This window comes from Bufo gargarizans, chromosome 5 (genome assembly GCF_014858855.1).
Source record: "Bufo gargarizans isolate SCDJY-AF-19 chromosome 5, ASM1485885v1, whole genome shotgun sequence".
NCBI classification, from domain to species: domain Eukaryota; kingdom Metazoa; phylum Chordata; class Amphibia; order Anura; family Bufonidae; genus Bufo; species Bufo gargarizans.
This window is the reverse complement of record NC_058084.1, coordinates 73293046-73312238: the sequence shown is the minus strand read 5'-3', so window position 1 is coordinate 73312238 and position 19193 is coordinate 73293046. Positions and strand designations below refer to the sequence as shown.

General features: G+C 47.3%; 1 protein-coding gene across 1 annotated transcript in view; it reads right to left on the bottom strand.

Moving 5' to 3' along the window:
- Positions 1-14676, bottom strand: part of MRPL53 (mitochondrial ribosomal protein L53) — a 90476-nt gene extending 75800 nt beyond the window's left edge. The window contains exons 1-2 of the mRNA XM_044295228.1: positions 14526-14676; positions 4332-4444 (exon numbers count right to left, since the gene is read on the bottom strand). Of these exons, the coding sequence (XP_044151163.1) occupies positions 4332-4444; positions 14526-14620 (208 nt within the window). The 5' untranslated portion in view covers positions 14621-14676. The remainder of the gene's footprint in view (positions 1-4331; positions 4445-14525) is intronic.
- Positions 14677-19193: the final 4517 nt, after the last annotated feature.

Sequence of the window (19193 nt, the reverse complement as noted above, 5' to 3'; positions counted from 1 at the left end):
GTCCGGCTGGCCGTGCGGAGCCAAACGGATCCGTCCTGAATTACAATGCAAGTCAATGGGGACGGATCCGTTTGACGTTGACACAATATGGTGCAATTGCAAACGGATCCGTCCCCATTGACTTTCAATGTAAAGTCAGGAGTCCCTTTACTTTCACACTTGCGTTCATATAATGCAGACGGTGGCTCCGTTCAGAGCGGATCCGTCTGCATTATATTGTTAAAACATTTCTAAGTGTGAAAGTAGCCTCAGACGGATCCGTCCAGACTTTACATTGAAAGTCAATGGGGACGGATCCGTTTGAAAATTGAGCCACAGTGTGTCATCTTCAAACGGATCCGTCCCCATTGACTTACATTATAAGTCTGGACGGATCCGCTTGCCTCCGCACGGCCAGGCGGACACCCGAACATAACTTGAAGCGTCCCCATCACCATGGGAACGCCTCTATGTTAGAATATACTGTCGGATATGAGCTACATCGTTAAACTCATTTCCGACAGTATATTCTAACACAGAGGCGTTCCCATGGTGATGGGGACGCTTCTAGTTAGAATATACTACAAACTGTGTACATGACTGCCCCTGCTGCCTGGCAGCACCCGATCTCTTACAGGGGGCCGTGATCAGCACAATTAACTCCTCAGGTGCCGCACCTGAAGGGGTTAATTGTACTATCATATCCCCCTGTAAGAGATCAGGGCTGCCAGGCAGCAGGGGGCAGACCCCCCCCCCTCCCCAGTTTGAATATCGTTGGTGGCACAGTGTGCGCCCACCATCGCCCCCCCTCCCTCCCTCTATTGTAATAAATCGTTGGTGGCACAGTGTGCGCCCACCATCGCCCCCCCGCCCCTCCCTCCCTCTATTGTAATAAATCGTTGGTGGCACAGTGTGCGCCCCCCATCGCCCCCCCCTTCCATCCCTCTATTGTAATAAATCGTTGGTGGCACAGTGTGCGCCCACCATCGCCCCCCCTCCCTCTATAGCAGTAACAACATTGGTGGCAGTGTGCGGCCTCCCATCTCCCCCCCCCCCCCCGATCATTGGTGGCAGCGTAGTTCCGATCGGAGTCCCAGTTTAGTACAATAGTAGAAGATTCATACTTACCTGCTTGCTGCTGCGATGTCTGTGACCGGCCGGGAGCTCCTCCTACTGGTAAGTGACAGTTCTTTAGCAATGCGCCACACAGACCTGTCACTTACCAGTAGGTGGAGCTCCCGGCCGGACACAGACATCACAGCAGCAAGCAGGTAACTATGAATCTTCTACTATTGTACTATTGCTAAGTAACCATGGCAACCAGGACTGCAGTGGCGTCCTGGTTGCCATGGTTACCGATCGGAGCCCCAGCGATTAAACTGGGACTCCGATCGGAACCACGCTGCCACCAATGATCGGGGGGGGGGGAGATGGGAGGCCGCACACTGCCACCAATGTTGTTACTGCTATAGAGAGAGGGGGGCCAATGGTGGGCGCACACTGTGCCACCAACGATTTATTACAATAGAGGGAGGGAGGGGGGCCCGATGGGGGGCGCACACTGTGCCACCAACGATTTCTAACAATAGAGGGAGGAAGGGGGGGCCCGATGGTGGGCGCACACTGTGCCACCAACGATATTCAAACTGGGGAGGGGGGGGGGGTTTGCCCCCTGCTGCCTGGCAGCCCTGATCTCTTACAGGGGAATATGATAGTACAATTAACCCCTTCCGGTGCCGCACCTGAGGGGTTAATTGTGCTATCATATCCCCCTGTAAGAGATCGGGTGCTGCCAGGCAGCAGGGGGCAGTCTTGTACAAAGTTTGTAGTGTATTCTAACTAGAAGCGTCCCCATCACCATGGGAACGCTTCTGTGTTAGAATATACTGTCGGATATGAGTTTTCACGAAGTGAAAACTTAGATCTGAAAAAGCTTTTATGCAGACGGATCTTCGGATCCGTCTGTATGAAAGCAACCTACGGCCACGGATCACGGACACGGATGCCAATCTTGTGTGCATCCGTGTTCTTTCACGGACCCATTGACTTGAATGAGTCCGTGAACCGTTGTCCGTCAAAAAGGTCATATTTTTTTGACGGACAGGATACACGGATCACGGCCTCGGCTGCAAAACGGTGCATTTTCCGATTTTTCCACGGACCCATTGAAAGTCAATGGGTCCGCGAAAGAAAACGGAAAACGGCACAACGGCCACGGATGCACACAACGGTCGCGTGCATGAGGCCTTAAAGTGATTTTCCCAGAGACATAGGGGGGGATTAATCAAACTGGTGTAAAGTACAATTAGCTTAGTTGCCCACAGCAACCAATCAGATTCCTCCTTTCATATCTCCTTTGCTAAATTAAAGGTGGAATCTGATTGGTTGTTATGGGCACTTATGCCAGTTCTACTTTACACCAGTTTCATAAATCTCCCTCATAGTGTACTTAGTGTCTGATTTCTGCGGTCTCACTGCTGATCAAGAAAATGTGGGTCTCATGCCTCCTACTGTGCATGCGCGCTGACACGCTGACACTCCATTACATCACTAATGACTGATGGAGATAGCGGATTACAGCAGTCGGCTATATTCGTCAGTCCCATAGATAATGAATGGAAAATTGGCATGCATGGACAATGGTGGACAAAAAACCCACGTTCTTGTGATCGGCAGGCGTCCTAGCAAACAGACAAGTGGGAAAGCCACTTTAATCGTTTCTCCATATGGCTCTAAGAATGTAGCCTCACTATTAAAGGGGTGATCCAGCTGTAGCAAATCATCTCCTATGCTCAGGACAAGGGTTTATTTCATCAGTGTGCGTCACCACCCATCACAACAATGGCAATGGAAAGACAGGTGGAGCATGCTCATTCATCTCCATAGGACTGACTGAAACTGACCAGTGAAGCAAATTGGAGGCCGTCTTCACCCATGGCAGATTTTGTTACAGAAAATGTTTGCTGCTGAAAATCAGTTCTATTCACATGAGTGGAGCTTGTGGAAACCCATGTGTTTGCTGCCGAAAAAAAAACTGCAGATGACTGGAACTCATTTTCACTTGCTGGAGTTCCTGCATCAATATAGGCCATGTGTGAAGGCACCCATATTGTTAAAGGGGTCAAATTGAACATGGTGTCTGAGCTGCAGGCAGTATGTTATAGAGCAGGAGGAGCAGAGCAGATTGATATGTAGTTTTGTGGGGAAAATTCTGTAAAACATTATCCATTTAAATTCCTGCTCATTCTGGGCTTTGAAGTCAAGGAGGCGGTCCCATCAGTGACTGACGTCAAGGAGGCGGTCCCATCAGTGACTGACGTCAAGGAGGCGGTCCCATCAGTGACTGACGTCAAGGAGGCGGTCCCATCAGTGACTGACGTCAAGGAGGCGGTCCCATCAGTGACTGACGTCAAGGAGGCGGTCCCATCAGTGACGTCAAGGAGGCGGTCCCATCAGTGACTGACGTCAAGGAGGCGGTCCCATCAGTGACTGACGTCAAGGAGGCGGTCCCATCAGTGACTGACGTCAAGGAGGCGGTCCCATCAGTGACTGACGTCAAGGAGGCGGTCCCATCAGTGACTGACGTCAAGGAGGCGGTCCCATCAGTGACTGACGTCAAGGAGGCGGTCCCATCAGTGACTGACGTCAAGGAGGCGGTCCCATCAGTGACTGACGTCAAGGAGGCGGTCCCATCAGTGACTGACGTCAAGGAGGCGGTCCCATCAGTGACTGACGTCAAGGAGGCGGTCCCATCAGTGACTGACGTCAAGGAGGCGGTCCCATCAGTGACTGACGTCAAGGAGGCGGTCCCATCAGTGACTGACGTCAAGGAGGCCGTCCCATCAGTGACTGACGTTAATCCCTTTATAACTGTGTATACAGAGATAGATGTCAGTCACTGATAGGACCGCCTCCTTGATGTCAGTCACTGATAGGACCGCCTCCTTGATGTCAGTCACTGATAGGACCGCCTCCTTGACCTCAAAAAACCAAAATGAGTATGAATTTAAATGTATAAAATACAAATTTTACTGAATCTTTTACTACAAAACTCCTCCTAAAATCTACTCAGCTCCTCCTGCTCTATAACATGCTGCCTGCAGCTCAGACACCAGGTTCAACATGACAAGTTCCCTTTAAATCCATTTTGAGTCCACAGCAAATCCACCTTTTCTATTGAAGTCATGTCCTATTTGAACGTACCCTTGGGGAGCATTGCAGGACTTTCTCCCATGAGATCTGACTTGACCACTGCTGGGAAGAGGTGCTAGGTCAGGGGATAGGGCCAGCACCGGCAGATCTGACGGGGCTTGGATGGGTAAATGCAGTGGAAGGAGGAACGGTCTACTTACCAAACAGGATGTCTGCTACCGGCTCTGAGCCGTCATGCCTCACATCAGCATTTATTTCACAGTTTGTATTGGTTGTGCGGATTTTCTTGCTGTTGATAGCTTCCAAAAACTCCCTGCAAACACATAAGCACACGTAAGTATATCAGGGCCAAGTTCACACCTTGCCTCAGCCAGACACACATTATGTGCATAAAGAAAAATAACAATTCAGGGGAATCAACTTTATGATCCAGCATTTTCAACACCTACAAGTAGCTAAAACACTTCTCAGTTTTTGACTTTTAGGCCTCATGCACACGGCTGCTGCCCGGTCGTGGCCGTATTGTGGCCCGCAAACAGCAGGATTTTGACCCATTAACTTGAATGGGTCCGAAATCAGGAGCTGCGGTGCGGAACGAAGGCATTGAACCCCACGGAAGCACTCTGAAGTCCGGAGGAAGCCTCTCCAGGTGAAACGTACGTCGAGGTGCAGCTTTTGGTCACACGATCTGGGTCCAGCATATCATGGGTAATACATGTTCTGTTGTTTTGTTCAGTTAGTTGTTACATTTCTTTTCATATCTTTATTACCACCTGCACTTGGCACACTTGCCTCTGTCTGTATTTTACAGTTCAATGGCTATGTGCATACCTTATGCGGCCATCCCTGGTCTTTGGGTGGGCTAGTTTGCCTTGTGCTATTTGCAAATTTTTTCATTTATCTTTCTGTGCATGCAACATACATACCAGTACTTGTTACTTTGAGTGAACCTACAGTTCTCACAATTTTCATGCTGATGTATACAGTACAGACCAAAAGTTTGGACACACCTTCTCATTCAAAGAGTTTTCTTTATTTTCATGACTATGAAAATTGTAGATTCACACTGAAGGCATCAAAACTATGAATTAACACATGTGGAATTATATACATAACAAACAAGTGTGAAACAACTGAAAATATGTCATATGCTAGGTTCTTCAAAGTAGCCACCTTTTGCTTTGATTACTGCTTTGCACACTCTTGGCATTCTCTTGATGAGCTTCAAGAGGTAGTCACCTGAAATGGTTTTCACTTCACAGGTGTGTCCTGTCAGGTTTAATAAGTGGGATTTCTTGCCTTATAGATGGGGTTGGGACCATCAGTGGCGTTGAGGAGAAGTCAGGTGGATACACAGCTGATAGTCCTACTGAATAGACTGTTAGAATTTGTATTATGGCAAGAAAAAAAGCAGCCAAGTAAAGAAAAACGAGTGGCCATCATTACTTTAAGAAATGAAGGTCAGTCAGTCAGCCGAAAAATTGGGAAAACTTTGAAAGTAAGGCCTATTTGACCATGAAGGAGAGTGATGGGGTGCTGCGCCAGATGACATGGCCTTCACAGTCACCGGACCTGAGCCCAATCGAGATGGTTTGGGGTGAGCTGGACCGCAGAGTGAAGACAAAAGGGCCGACAAGTGGTAAGCATCTCTGGAAACTCCTTCAAGACTGTTGGAAGACCATTTCAGGGGATTACCTCTTGAAGCTCATCAAGAGAATGCCAAGAGTGTCGAAAGCAGTAATCAAAGCAAAAGGTGGCTACTTTGAAGAACCTAGAATATGACATATTCTCAGTTGTTTCACACTTGTTTGTTATGTATATAATTCCACATGTGTTAATTCATAGTTTTGATGCCTTCATAGTCATGAAAATAAAGAAAACTCTTTGAATGAGGAGGTGTGTCCAAACTTTTGGTCTGTACTGTACCTAGGGCTCTGACATCTTTTTCCCTGCCAGCTGGGTGTTTGGGAGAGAGGTTGTATCTGACCTCCTCACATGAGGTCTCCCCCCCCCCCCCCCTCCTGTACACTTGTGCCTTATGTCTCATATATTGTTTGTTATGTGATCATGTCTTAATAAATTACATATATTTCATATATGTGTCTCCCACTTTTCTTTGGGGTTATTGGTTTTGTTTTTGGGTTAGCTTACCATGGCAGCCAGGGCTTCAGTAGTGTCCTGGCTGCCATGGTAATTGATCGGAGCCCCGCCATTTCACTGCTGGGGCTCCGATCACAACTACCACTGCACCACCAATGATTTAATACTGGGCCACCAATGATTTTAAACCATTAATACAAATACAGGAGGCGGGTGCTGGCGGCAGAATAATATACCTGGCACCCGATCTCTATGACAGGGAGCTGCGATCAGCGGCAGTTAACCCCTCGGGTGCCAGGTATATGATTCTGCCGCCAGCACCCGCCTCCTGTATTTATATTAATGGTTTAGTTATCATCATTGGTGGCAGCGGAACAGGGGGGAGGGGGAGAGTGACTCCTTCTCCCCTGTGCTGCTGAGGGAACATGGCGCACGCCGAGACCAGCGTGCTCCATGTTCTCTGATACTAGGATGCGCAGTAATGGCAAATCCCGTTATCGAATCGATACTGGTACAAAATTCGATACCCGATGCAACCCTACCTAGCGTCCTGCATCTCATCTGTCCAATGGACTTTCTGTTAATGTCTGGAAGTGGTGTTTTCCCAGCAAAAAAGTCACTAAAAATGCTTAAGTGCAGGAAACACCACTAAAAACCTATGCATGAATCCAGCCAAAAGGGGATTTTCTCCTAAAGGGGTTCTCCGAGTTAAATAAAAACCTGTGCAGCCCCTGTATATGTGCTAATATACCAAAATAAGAGATACTCACCACTTTTCTCCAGCACACACTCTGGTACTCCACGCCATTGCGGTCATCTTCCTAGGGGCTCATGCACACATGCAAACAGCGGGCCCGCAATATATTGGCACGGCCGTGTGCACCCTGCATCATTCAAGTGAATGGATCCACAAGTCGGGAAATGCGGTGCATGTACTTGGTCTCTTCTCTATCTTTCCTCCTACTGTACGTAATCCCGCGCATGCGACGATGACCGCGATATCGGCGCGTGCGCATTGAATGACCACAGTCTGGCCGGGGCATCACAGTTTACTGTGCGCATGCGCTGGCCCGGGCCTAACTTACGTTCTTGCCGTGATGCTGCGATCACGGCAAGAACGTAAGTTAGGCCGGTGCCGGCGCATGCGCACAGTAAACTGTGATGCCCCGGCCAGACTGTGGTCAGTCAGTGCGCACGCGCCGATATCGCGGTCATCGGAATAAAAGTGTTTTTTGGATGAATGATGCTCGCAGGGAACTAACGGTAAGAACAGTTTTAATAGGGTGGATGCCGTGGACATAAGTGTGTTAATAGGTTAATATAGTCAATCGGCGTGAAAGACTCTCCTTAAGGAGAGAGAGAGAGAGTGAGAGACAGAGAAAGAAGAGAGAAAGAAAGAGAGAGAGAGAAAGAAAGAGAAAGAAAGAGAGAAAAAAGAGAAAGAGATTCCTCTTAGACCAATAAAGCCTGGTATTCCAGGGGTGTTCTGAACTACAAACCACGACATTCATCCAGAATTGAATGCCTCGTTGGTGTTTTTCAATAGAGCTGTAAGTTCCTCCATTTCTCTGAATATCCTCTAACTTGTAGACCCAGAGGTCTATAGAGGGTGGGGAGGGTGATTTCCATCTAGCTAGGATGAAGGCCCTGGCTGCACAAACTAGGTGACGCAGGATTGATTTATTAAGTAAATGGCTGGATAGGTCCGAGAGGAGTAACAGAAAGAAGCCCGGGGTGTTTGGTATGGGAAAGGAAAAGAGTTAGGCTATGGTCCTATGCACCAACTCACAGAATTGGCTAATTTTACTGCAATGCCAGAAGATGTGGATCAGAGAGCCTTGCGCCGATTCACAACGCTAGCACACAGTGGAGATGCAGATGGAAACATTTTCTGAAGACGAGTCGGAACATAGTACCATCTAGACAGTATATTGTAACTTGCTTCCTGGAATTTACTAGCAATTGAGGATTTATGCGTGAGATGATACAATTTTGGCCACTGGTCGAGGTGGATGTCCACTCCAAGATCAGAGCTCCATTTGTCAATATTTGGAGGGCGGAAGTCCGGATGAGGCACTACCAATGCCTTATAGAACTCAGACATGGATTGTCGGTATACACCTGAGCCTATGCATGCCTTTTCGAAAGGGGTAAGAGGCCTGTCGTAACTCGGGGATAGAGGAGAGGAAATGAGATATTTGTCTAGCTCTCCACTGTCCCAGGGCACAAGGGTCCGATAGCTCCAGTAATTCAGAATGTGTAAGCCATCGACATTTTCTACTGAAACGCCAATGCAAAAAGGGGCCCGAGAAACAGCTAACTTGGAATTCCAGGTGTCCCAGGACTGGACATAAAGGGGAAGGTGTGGGCGAGATCCCGCTCACGTTAGCATATTTGTGAAATTGGAGGAGGGTAGGGCCTGTGGTGGGGTGGGTGGAGAGTGCTGTCGGGGTCTCCACCATCGCCCAAGGTAAGAGCTCCAGAGGGGCCCGTGAGCAGCGCTGTTCAATGGTCACCCATTGCTTAAAAGGAGCGTGGCGACACCAGTCCAAAACACGCTGAAGCATGGTAGCATAATATTTTCGGAGATCCGGAATCCCCAGGCCCCTCCGCTCCTTTGGGAGATGGAGCAGAGAACGGGTCCTCTACAAAACAACTTCAGCTGGTTTGGGTATTCACAAACGAAATATCACCATTCAAAATGCATGGTTTCCTATCCAGGTTATCACCGCCGTTTGCACTTCAAGGCTTTCTTCACATGTGTTGCTTTTGGTGCACCAATAACAATCTAAATCCCAAGTTTTACTGGGAGTGTCTGAAATAGATATAGCAGACGAGGGAGAACATTCATCTTAAAAATGGCACAACAGCCAAACCATGTGTACAGGCCCTTCGACCATTTATTTAGATCCCCCTAATCTGACCTAGCAGAGGGGCAAAATTCTTGCTATAGACCTCTCTCAGGTCTCTTGGAATCCATATTCCCAGATATTTGACCGCTTCCACCGTCCATTGAAAAGAGAAAAAGAGGCCGCTAGACTGGATTCTAGAGAGCTTGCCAAAGAAATATTAAATGCTTCTGATTTTTTAAAGTTAATTTTTAGATTGGTTATTACCTGGTACGTGTTAAACTCAGTGATCAGGTTTTGGAAAGAGGCCATGGGCTTAGTAATTATGAACATCAAGTCATCTGCGTATGCCGCCACTTTATATTCCTGCCCCCCACTTAGAGGCCTGTAATATTAGGGTTTGACTGGACTGTTCGAAGTAGCGGGTCCAGTGAAAGCACAAAAATTAAGGGGGGGAGGGGAAGTGGGCAACCCTGTCGGGTCCCGTTTCGTATTTCAAAGGTGGACAATAGGACCCCATTCACTTTCGTCACAGCAGAGGGGCAGGTATAGAGAGAACGGATCCAAGCCATCATAGAGCCAGCTATCCCTACATGGTTTAAGACCTCAAATGACCACTACCAGCCCACCCTATCAAACGCCTTTTCAGCATCTGTCGATAAAAGGCAGAAAGAGGCGCGTTGTAATTAAGCATGGCGAATCGGGTTCAGCACTTTCGGAGTATTATCCATAGCTTCTCTAGATGGGATAAAGCCGACTTGATCAGAGTGAATCAGGTTTGACAGCAAAGGGACTAGGCGCATGGCCAAGATCTTTGCAAACAACTAGAGGTCTACATTAAGCAATGAGATAGGGCGATAATTTGCACAGGCTGCTTAATCCTTTCCCTCTTTATGTATGACTGTGATATGTGCGTGAGTCATATCTCTAGGTAGAGAAGTCCCTGTTGCTATTATATTCAGTGCATTAGTGAGCGGGGCCTGTAGGAGAGGTAAGTATTTCTTATAATAAGATGCCGGTAGTCCGTCTGGACCAGGGGCTTTACTGGGTTGCATAGTTTTTAAGGCTTCTGTTAATTCCTCTTCCGAGATGGGCCTGTCTAATTCCTCAAGAGCATCTTGTGGGATTTTCGGGAGACCCGAGTCAGATAGGTATTTGCGCATGGCTAGTGTTATGGAGGGGCTAGCTGAGTTAGAGCAAGGCAGATTATACAAGGACTGGTAGTATTGGGAAAAAGCTTCTGTTATCTTATCTGGATCATTCAGGTGGTGGCCCTTGGAATTGGCAATCAGTGGGACATAGTTTTTCGCTCTCTGTTCTCGCAATGATCAAGCTAGAGTCCTACTACATTTGTTACCGTATTCAAAAAAAAATCATCTGCCCCTGTTTAGCAGGGATTTGGTGTGTATGTCTAGTTTTTCCTTAAGTTTCCCCCAGGGCTATAAACAAGGCTGTGTGAGAAGCCTGGGTATGTGGCCGTTTGTGAACCAGCTCCAGACGAGAGACCTCAGCCAGAAGCTGGGAGATTTCCTCTGCTCTCTCGTTCTTTCATCTGGCTCCATGCGCTCCATGAGCGCCCCCTGACCACACATTTGTGAGCAGCCCAGACTGTGAGGGGAGAATCGTTATCCACCTGGTTTTCTTCAAAGTAACATGAGAGAACCGTATGGATGTCCTGAGAGATTACGAAGTTCTGTATCGGGGACTCATTCAGTCGCCACTGCCAGGACTTAGGTGCTGGGAGGGAAAATCTCAGAGAAGGATGGAGCATAGCGTGATCAGAGAAGGTCATAGAATCAACTGAGGTGGAGTCAAGGAGTGATACCGCTGAATTCCATATTAGAAAGTAGTCTAACCTAGAGTATACATCTCTTGCAGCGGAATAATGGGTATAATCTCGAAAATCCAGATTAACTGCCCTCCATACATCCACCAACTGATGAGAGTGTAGAAGGCGTTTGATACGATGTAGATAAGAGTAGGCCATGTGCGAGGCCCCTCTAGATACGTCCACCAGAGGGTCCAAGGCGACATTTAAGTCCCCCCTGACCAAGAGCACACCCTCTGTAAAACTGTCTAGTCTTGATGGGATTCCCAGTAATGCCTTGTATTGGTTGGTATTGGGTAGGTATACATTTGCTAGAGTATAGAGTTGACCCGCTAGACGGCCCTTTACAAATAGATCTCTACCATTACCATCTGGGCATCTATCAATTCCCATGGGGTGGTTCTAGAGATTAGTATGCTTACTCCCCTTGACTTCGAAACTGAGTAACAGCTATGGTAAGAGTCTGGGTATTTGGGTGATCTTAAGAGAGGTAGCGCTGCCTTGCACAAATGTGTTTCCTGTATGAATGCAATTTGTACGTTCTTACTCCAGTAAGAGTCGGAGGATATTTTCTCTGGTGTATTCAACCTATTGGCGTTGATGGATGCAAAGTTGATGGCAGACATAATTCCAGTCTATTTGGCAAGGGGGAGAGAGAGAGAGAGAGAGAAAAGAGAAAGAGGGAAAATAAGAAAGGGGGGTGGTTAGGGAGGAAAACGAGAGGATGGGGAAGAGGACACACGGGGGTAGAGTGTTATGGAGAACGCTATAGGGTGGCTTTATCAGATAAATACCCAAAGCAGCTAGTCCAGAGTGGGTAGAATAACAAATACTAAAACTTGTGGAGTAAACACCACTTAGCAAATCTCGGAGAGACCAAAAATGAGCCAACCAAGAGTTGTGTAACTATGTGGGGAGGGGGGGAGCAAATTGAGTTGCCATCCCTTCCCTGGACTGGATAGCATAAGACAGCATGAGCCCTCTTACAACACTAGATCCAGTTTGGATCTAGTGTTGTAAGACAAGAGGGGAGACAAGTAGTTTCCCGCTCTCTTAGTAAGTAAAGCAGTTCCCAGCTTATTTGGGATCTTTATCATAGGTGGCATCAAAACTTTGGACTAACGTGATCAGCCACTTTCCATGGCCGTCGGGACAGTTTCCATGCGTGCCTCCTGTTCCGGGGGGCTGTGTTCCTCAGGGGAGTCTGCGTGGCAACTTCTCGCTGGTGTGCAAGGGAGGGGAGGCTGGTTGAGGCATGGAAATAGGGACATCCAGCCGGTCTGGCAGAGAGAGGGTAGGGATGTCCAGAAACCGAGCCAAGTCCTCCGTTTGGTTTGGAGAGTGCAGAGTGAAGGAGAATCCTTGCGGATAATTAGATAAAAAAGGTGTCCCCATCTGTAGGTGGCTCCTCCTTCTGTGATCAATTGTAGGATAGGTTTGAGGGTGTGTCTCATTAGCAGGGTTCGCCTCGACACATCTGACAGAAGTTGGATTTGGTTCCCCGCAAACATTGTGGGGCCCTGTCTCCATGCCAGTTGTAGGATTTGCTCTTTTTCCCTGAAATAGTGAACCCTGCATAAAACATCTCTAGGGGCTGGGTTGTCTTGGCGTCTTGAACCTAACACTCTACGGACTCGGGAGTTCTATTTGGGCATCTGGAGGTCTATCTAGGACAGAGTTGAAGATGCAGGTAACCACTTTACGCAGATCAGAGGCAGGCACCTCCTCTGGAATCCCACATAGTTTGATGTTGTTGCGTCAACCTCTGTTTTCTTGGTCGTCCACTTGTAGTAGTATGTGTCTGTTTAAAGCCTGTCTTCCAGCTGGAGTAATAGGTCTTCAGCTTTATCTCTGGGCAATGGCAGCATGGAATGTGGTGATTTGCTGGACACTGGTGCTGGAGGGGCTGGGAAGCGCGCAGGTGGAGTGTCACTCACCAGGCCTGTCGCTATGCTTGTGTCCATCAGTGGTAAGTCTCCCTGTGACATGGAGGAGAGGGGCTGTGGTGTTGTTGTGGCAGACGGTGGGAGCTGTGGAGGCAGCTGTTCTCAGACTGAGGGTCCTCCATGAGGAGCGGAGCTCGGCAGCGCTGTTCTCGTGGCTTCCCGTTCTGCAGTCGGTGCCATCTTGGATCCTGCAGCCTGGCGCTCTGCGGTCAAGGTCTGGCTGAAATAGCACGCTATTTGAGGTTCTGAGGCCAAGAAAGAGGAGCCCCAGCGCCCCGATCATCTGACCATCCTTTTTTTAAGCTGGTAGTGTCCGGTTGACCATTAAACAGATAAGTTGGAGAGGCCCAGGGTCCGGGAGCTCAGCGCTGTGCGTCTTCATGGCTGCATGCCCAGGCCACAACCCCCTCGATTTATGTTTGTGTGGGGTATCGTTTTGCCCACGGTGCTGCAGGTCATGTGATCTGCGACATCACCTTCTAGCTTCTCGCTGCCTATGTCTCTTGTACAAGCATATCCCATATGTGTGCCTGCCCCTTGCCCTGCCTCTCTCCCATAGTGTAAGCTGCTGGCCGGCACCTGTGAGGGAACGCGCCGGTGTGATCCCAGGAAAAAAAGACAGCGCAACAAAAACCACACGCAGGTAGGTAAATGCAGAGCAAGCACTGCAGTGCCGGGGGATGGGCAGATAGCCAACAAATATTTATGAGGGAAAGCTCACTGAGTGTTGTTACATGCGCCCCCCCCCCCCCCCCCAGCTCTGCTGCTGCATGTAAACAAAGGGGCCAGAACAGAACTATGCAAAAGTGTATTATTATTATTTTTTTCCTAAATCCTGCATAACTCCTGTATATGTAAGTACTGATGAGTTTTATAAAAGTTTTTTTTTTCATAACTTGGATAACCCCTTTAAAACAAAATTAGTAATGCTGCTTCTGGAAATATCTGAAATATTACAATAAACAACAGCTGAACCCGCAAAAATCAAGACACCCCCTACAGCTCTGTCTATAGAAAGATAAAAAAAAAGAAAAAAAAAAAGGAGTACGAGCGCCAGAACACGGCGACTTAAAGCAATTTTCTGTAGTAAAACATAAAAATGATATAAACCTGGCATCCCCATAATGATACTGTCCCCAAAATAAGGTCATCATCCTTTTAACTGCACAGCGAACGCCATAAAACCTGAACACAAAAAATGCCATATTGAGGAAGTTTTTTAATTGCACACAACACAACATTTTGAATACATTATATGGTACAATAAATTGTGTCTTAAAAATTAGAAGGCGTCCCATGGAAAAAAACAAACAAGCCTTCGTACGGAAAAATAAAAAAAATTCTGGAAGGCAGTTATGAAAAAACTAACGGCCACCCTTAAATTGGGGGGTTCCAAAGGCAAATGGACATTATGTGGGGAAGGGGGTCCCTGGCTGAAACTGCTGCATGCAAAACAAGGGAGGGGGAGTTCAAAACTATTGCAGTCATAGCAACTAGTAAGATTCTCCCCTAGAACCCCCTCCCCGGTTTTTTTTTCTAAGGCTGGCTGCAAAATGCTCCCTTTTCTGTGAATTACAGGCACTGCTGATAAATTTCCTGAGACATCCATGTATGAGAAAGAAAATCGCAGCAGAGCCGTGACGCAGGGTGAGGACAGTCCTCTAAACTCACCTGGTGGACCGCACCTCGGGCTGAAAGGGACACATGCGGACATTGATGCTCTTCACTGACTTCAGCACCAGGTCTATGCCCTTGGCGACCGCCATACTGCTCGCTCACAGCGCCGCTGAATAGGGTAAGAACTACAAATCCCACAATTCGCACGCCTCACACCGGAAACGGAAGCTGATAGCAGTGAAGCATGCCGGGAATTGTAGTATCTTGGGCGCTAGAGAGTGGGCGGAGACACGGCTGGAGTCACGTGTGGAGATGACGGCAGCGGGTCTTGTAGTTATCGCGCGCACATTATTACTGAATATGCGGGCATTTACCTGAGATGACATTTAAAGGGGCGGATGATTTATCTAAAAGGTTTTCATACCTCCCAACTTTTGTCAATAGGGACGGATTTCATACCTCCCAAGTCAATAGGGACGGATCCGTTTTCCCTGACACAATAGAAAACGGATCCGTCCTCCATTGACTTTAAGTAGCGTTCATGACTGATCTGTCTTGGCTATGTTAAAGATAATACAACCGGATCTGTTCATAACAGATGCTGTGCTGTTACGCAGTTAAAATCTATATAGTTTAATTTATTGAATCATTCATATATTCTATATTTGGTTATATGCTCCCATCTAGTGGCCGTTTTTGGTATTGCACTTGTTTTTCTTGTTCATGATAGCTGTGATTCATTTCATTGCTCCACCCCTTCTGTGTACCTCACTTCCTGTATCTTCATACTGCTCCAGCTATATGTACAGGTACACATGTATTCTCATGTACGCTTATGAAGGCATCATCTTTTGACCGCACAATACCGGAATCCATCTGTTCTGCTGTGCTCTGTAATCTGGCTTACAGAATAAAGCAACTTACAAGGATAAACTCGGTGTTGGTGAGTTCAAGCTATCTGATAAGGATTGTCCGCAGTGATTATATCTGCTTATACAGACCAGGCATAGGGGTCTCACTAGGGATAAATCGCTATTACAACAATCAGAGTCACAATAGATACAGATGGATCTATTATCAGTAACGGAAGCATTTTTGCTGAATCCTGTCGGATCCAGCAAAAACGCTAGTGTGAAAGTAGCCTTAGCGTGGACAAACATCTCTCGCCCACCCCCCTTCCTGTGGGTCAAAACAGAGATGCAGCGGAGGACATCAGGGTGCCGGGGAGCAGGGTAAGTATAACTGGTATGAGGTGTCCGAGCATTATAGGGGCTGGATAACCCCTCTAACACCCCTGCTTCTCAGTCGAGAGCTCCTCTCTACTCAATGCCAGGTGGATGCCATAGCAGTGACTGTAGACAACACCACTGCTCATGCCTGGACACACCTTCAGTCACCACTATGGGGCTATTTTTGGAAGTCCCATAGCAGTGTATGGAGAAAATCACGCCTATATGCTCTTCATTCACAGCAGGACCCTGTTCTTGAGGTAGGGGAAGGACCCAGAAGTGAGAACCGCACCTGTGTGATATTTATGGCATCCCCTTTCAATATGTCATAAATGTCCAGATGAGAATACACCTTTAACTCATACTTACTTCGTCAGGGGCACATGCAAATTTGTTCCTCATGCCCCACCCATTTATTTAGGAGACCCCCCCAACCTGAAATGAATACAGTCCACATACCCTAAACAAGGGCAGACCACACACTAGACCTCCCAAATAAAGATAGAGGACCAAGTTCTGCCCGTTACAGACTCCAGACCAAATCCCATGTATGCCAACTCAAGGCCAGAACTCGCCTCAGTAGTATACAGACACCCAGAGGTGATAACGCCGATCTCAGACTTTTAACCCCTCAGATGCCCTGGTCACATCTGGTACCAGGAGCACTGCGATCTCAGTGTCTGAATGGCTCCCGCGCGGAGAGCTTGCTATGGGAGCATCAGGCCTTATGAAGGCTCCAAGGCCTGTCATAGCAAAGTTCTTATCAGTCTCTGCCTGTGCAAGGCTTGCTAGGAATGTTGGGCAATTCTCCCATAGACTGCAATGGTAAATCATAACAGTCAACAGGAGATGCGATCAGACGATAATATGTGAAAGTACCTTGTGGGGGGGGGGGGGGAGTAAAAAAATTATAAAAAAAATAATTCCAATTTAGTCCCCTTTCCCCATTAACAAATAAAAATAATAAATATTATTGGTATCACCGCATCCCAAAATGCCTGTACTATTAAAATATGAATGTATTTATCCTGTATGGTAAGGACATAATGACGTAACTGAAAAAAAATCTAAATGGCAAATTTTTTTCCGGTTTCACCTTCCCAAAAAATTGAAAAGAAGGTAATCAAGAAGTCATACCCACCCCAAAATGGTATGAATGAAAAATACAGATGCAGGCCTCCTGCACACGTGCTTCCCATTGCAGTATTGCAGATCCGCAATACACAGGAGCTGTTCTGTGGCCATTCCACATCACGGATGGGGACCCATTCACTTCAATAGGTCCGCATGCGGAATGAAAGCACGGAACGGAATCCTACGGGAGCTTTACGAAGTGCTTCCGTGGGGTTTCGTCCCATACCTCCGTCCGGCAAAAAAATAGATATGTCCTATCTTTTTGCGGAACGGCCGGATCGCGGACCCATTAAAGTGAATGGGTCCGCGATCCGCTGCGGCTGCCCCATGGACGGTGTTCATGCATTGCGGGCCTCAGCACGACCATGGGGCGCAGGAGGGAAAAGTTATGGAGGTGAGAATACAGCGATTATTTTTTAAAAGTAATGAATTATAAGCAAAACTATAAAAATGTGGCATGGCTGTAATGGTACTGGCCCGAAGAATGAAGATAACATGTTATTTTTACTGCATAGGGGACTCCATAAAAAAGAAACCCATAAAACAATGAAGGAATTGCGTTTTTTGTTCCTATTCTACCCCATTTAGATTTTTTCAGCTTCCCATTACATTATATGCATTAATAAATAGTGTCATTAGAAAGTTCAACTAGTTCTGCCAGAAAAAATGCTCTTATACGGCTATGTGAACAGAAAAATAAAAAAGTTATGACTCCGGGAAGGCAGGGAGTAAAAAATGAAACCAGAAAATCGCTGTATCGGGAAGGAGTTAAAAGCACCATGCCCACCCTTCCTCACAGAGTACTTGTCTCTATAATGTGCCATGGGCTGGAGCATGTCATGTTTTTCAAAATGGGTCCATAAATACCCCTTTAAGTCTCTTGCACACGGCCGTTGATCGTCCGTTACGTGCATTAGGGACTACAGTTTGCGGATTCATCCATGCGGATTCCACAGACGGATCTAAATCCATTCAACTTGAATGGGTCCGTGATCCGTCCGCACCGCAAAAAAGTAGTGCATGCACTACTTTTTTTTACAATGCGGAGGCAGTGGTGTATCTTGGTTTTGTGCTGCACTAGGCAAGACTAAATTCGGGCACCCCCCTAATATAAATTTGACCCACTCCTTCCTGTCAAGGCCAAACCTCTTCCTCTGTAAACCCCACCCCTTCCTCTTTAGGCTCCACCCTTTCTTGTTAGAGCTTCACATCTTCATTTCTGTATTTAAAAGTGAATAACTGTAATTTTAAGTACTTACAGTTTTTGAAGACAGCAGGCTTAGGGATCAGTGCATTGGTGGCCAAGGCCTGGCCTCGTTGTTCACGGTGACCATGTGCAGGATCCGTTCTGCACTTGGAGGAGATAAGGCTCACCCTAGCGTTGCCAGCCCATGAGTTGCCCAACGGCAACTCGCGGACTCAAAAGGCAGGGGAGGTTGGGAGAAAGTCAGGAGGAGGAGGAGGAAGTAAGTCTTTCAACTCCTTCACTATGCGGTGCCGGCGTGGCCGCTCGCATAGTGAAGGATCGGATCGGACAGGGGGCAAAAAAAATATTTAGCATATTGTGTAACTATCACTAAGCAAACAAGGCATTTTGCTGCCCCATTGGCAAGTGCCGCCCTAGGCAAATGCCTTGTGATAGATACACCCCTGTGCGGAGGCATGGAGAGAAACCATACAGAAGCACTCCGTAGTGCTTCCGTGGGGTTCTGTGCCTCCGTTCCGGACCTTCCGGATTGCAGACCCATTTATGTGAATGGGTCGGTATCCGTAATGCGGGGTGCACACGGCCGGTGCCCGTATACTGTTTGCGGGCTGCAATACGGACACGGCCGGGCAACAGTTGTGTGCATGTGGCGTTAAACTGAACTTTTTGAATAAGATTGAGCTACTTATAGTACCAGGAAGAGCCACAACTGTATGTTTAGCGCTGTGCCTGGATCAACATTGTATCCTTTAGTGATTTCTCTATTGAGAGTGCAATTTTTTTCTTCCTTTGAGGCCTCTTGCACGCAAACGTTTTTTTTTTCCATTTACGTTTCGTTTTTTGCATTCCGTATACGGACAGTATATGGAACCATTCATTTCAATGGATCCGCAAAAAAAACGGAAGGTACTCCGTATGCCTTCCGTTTCCATATTTCCGTTTTTCCGTTCCGTTCAAAGATAGAACATGTCCTATTATTGTCCGCATAACGGACAAGGATAGTACTGTTCTATCAGGGGCCAGCTGTTCCATTCCGCCAAAAACAGAATGCACATGGACATCATCCGTATTTTTTGCGGATCTGTCTTTTGCAAACCGCAAAATACTGAAAAAGCCATACGGTCGTGTGCAAGAGGCCTCAGTGTGTTTATA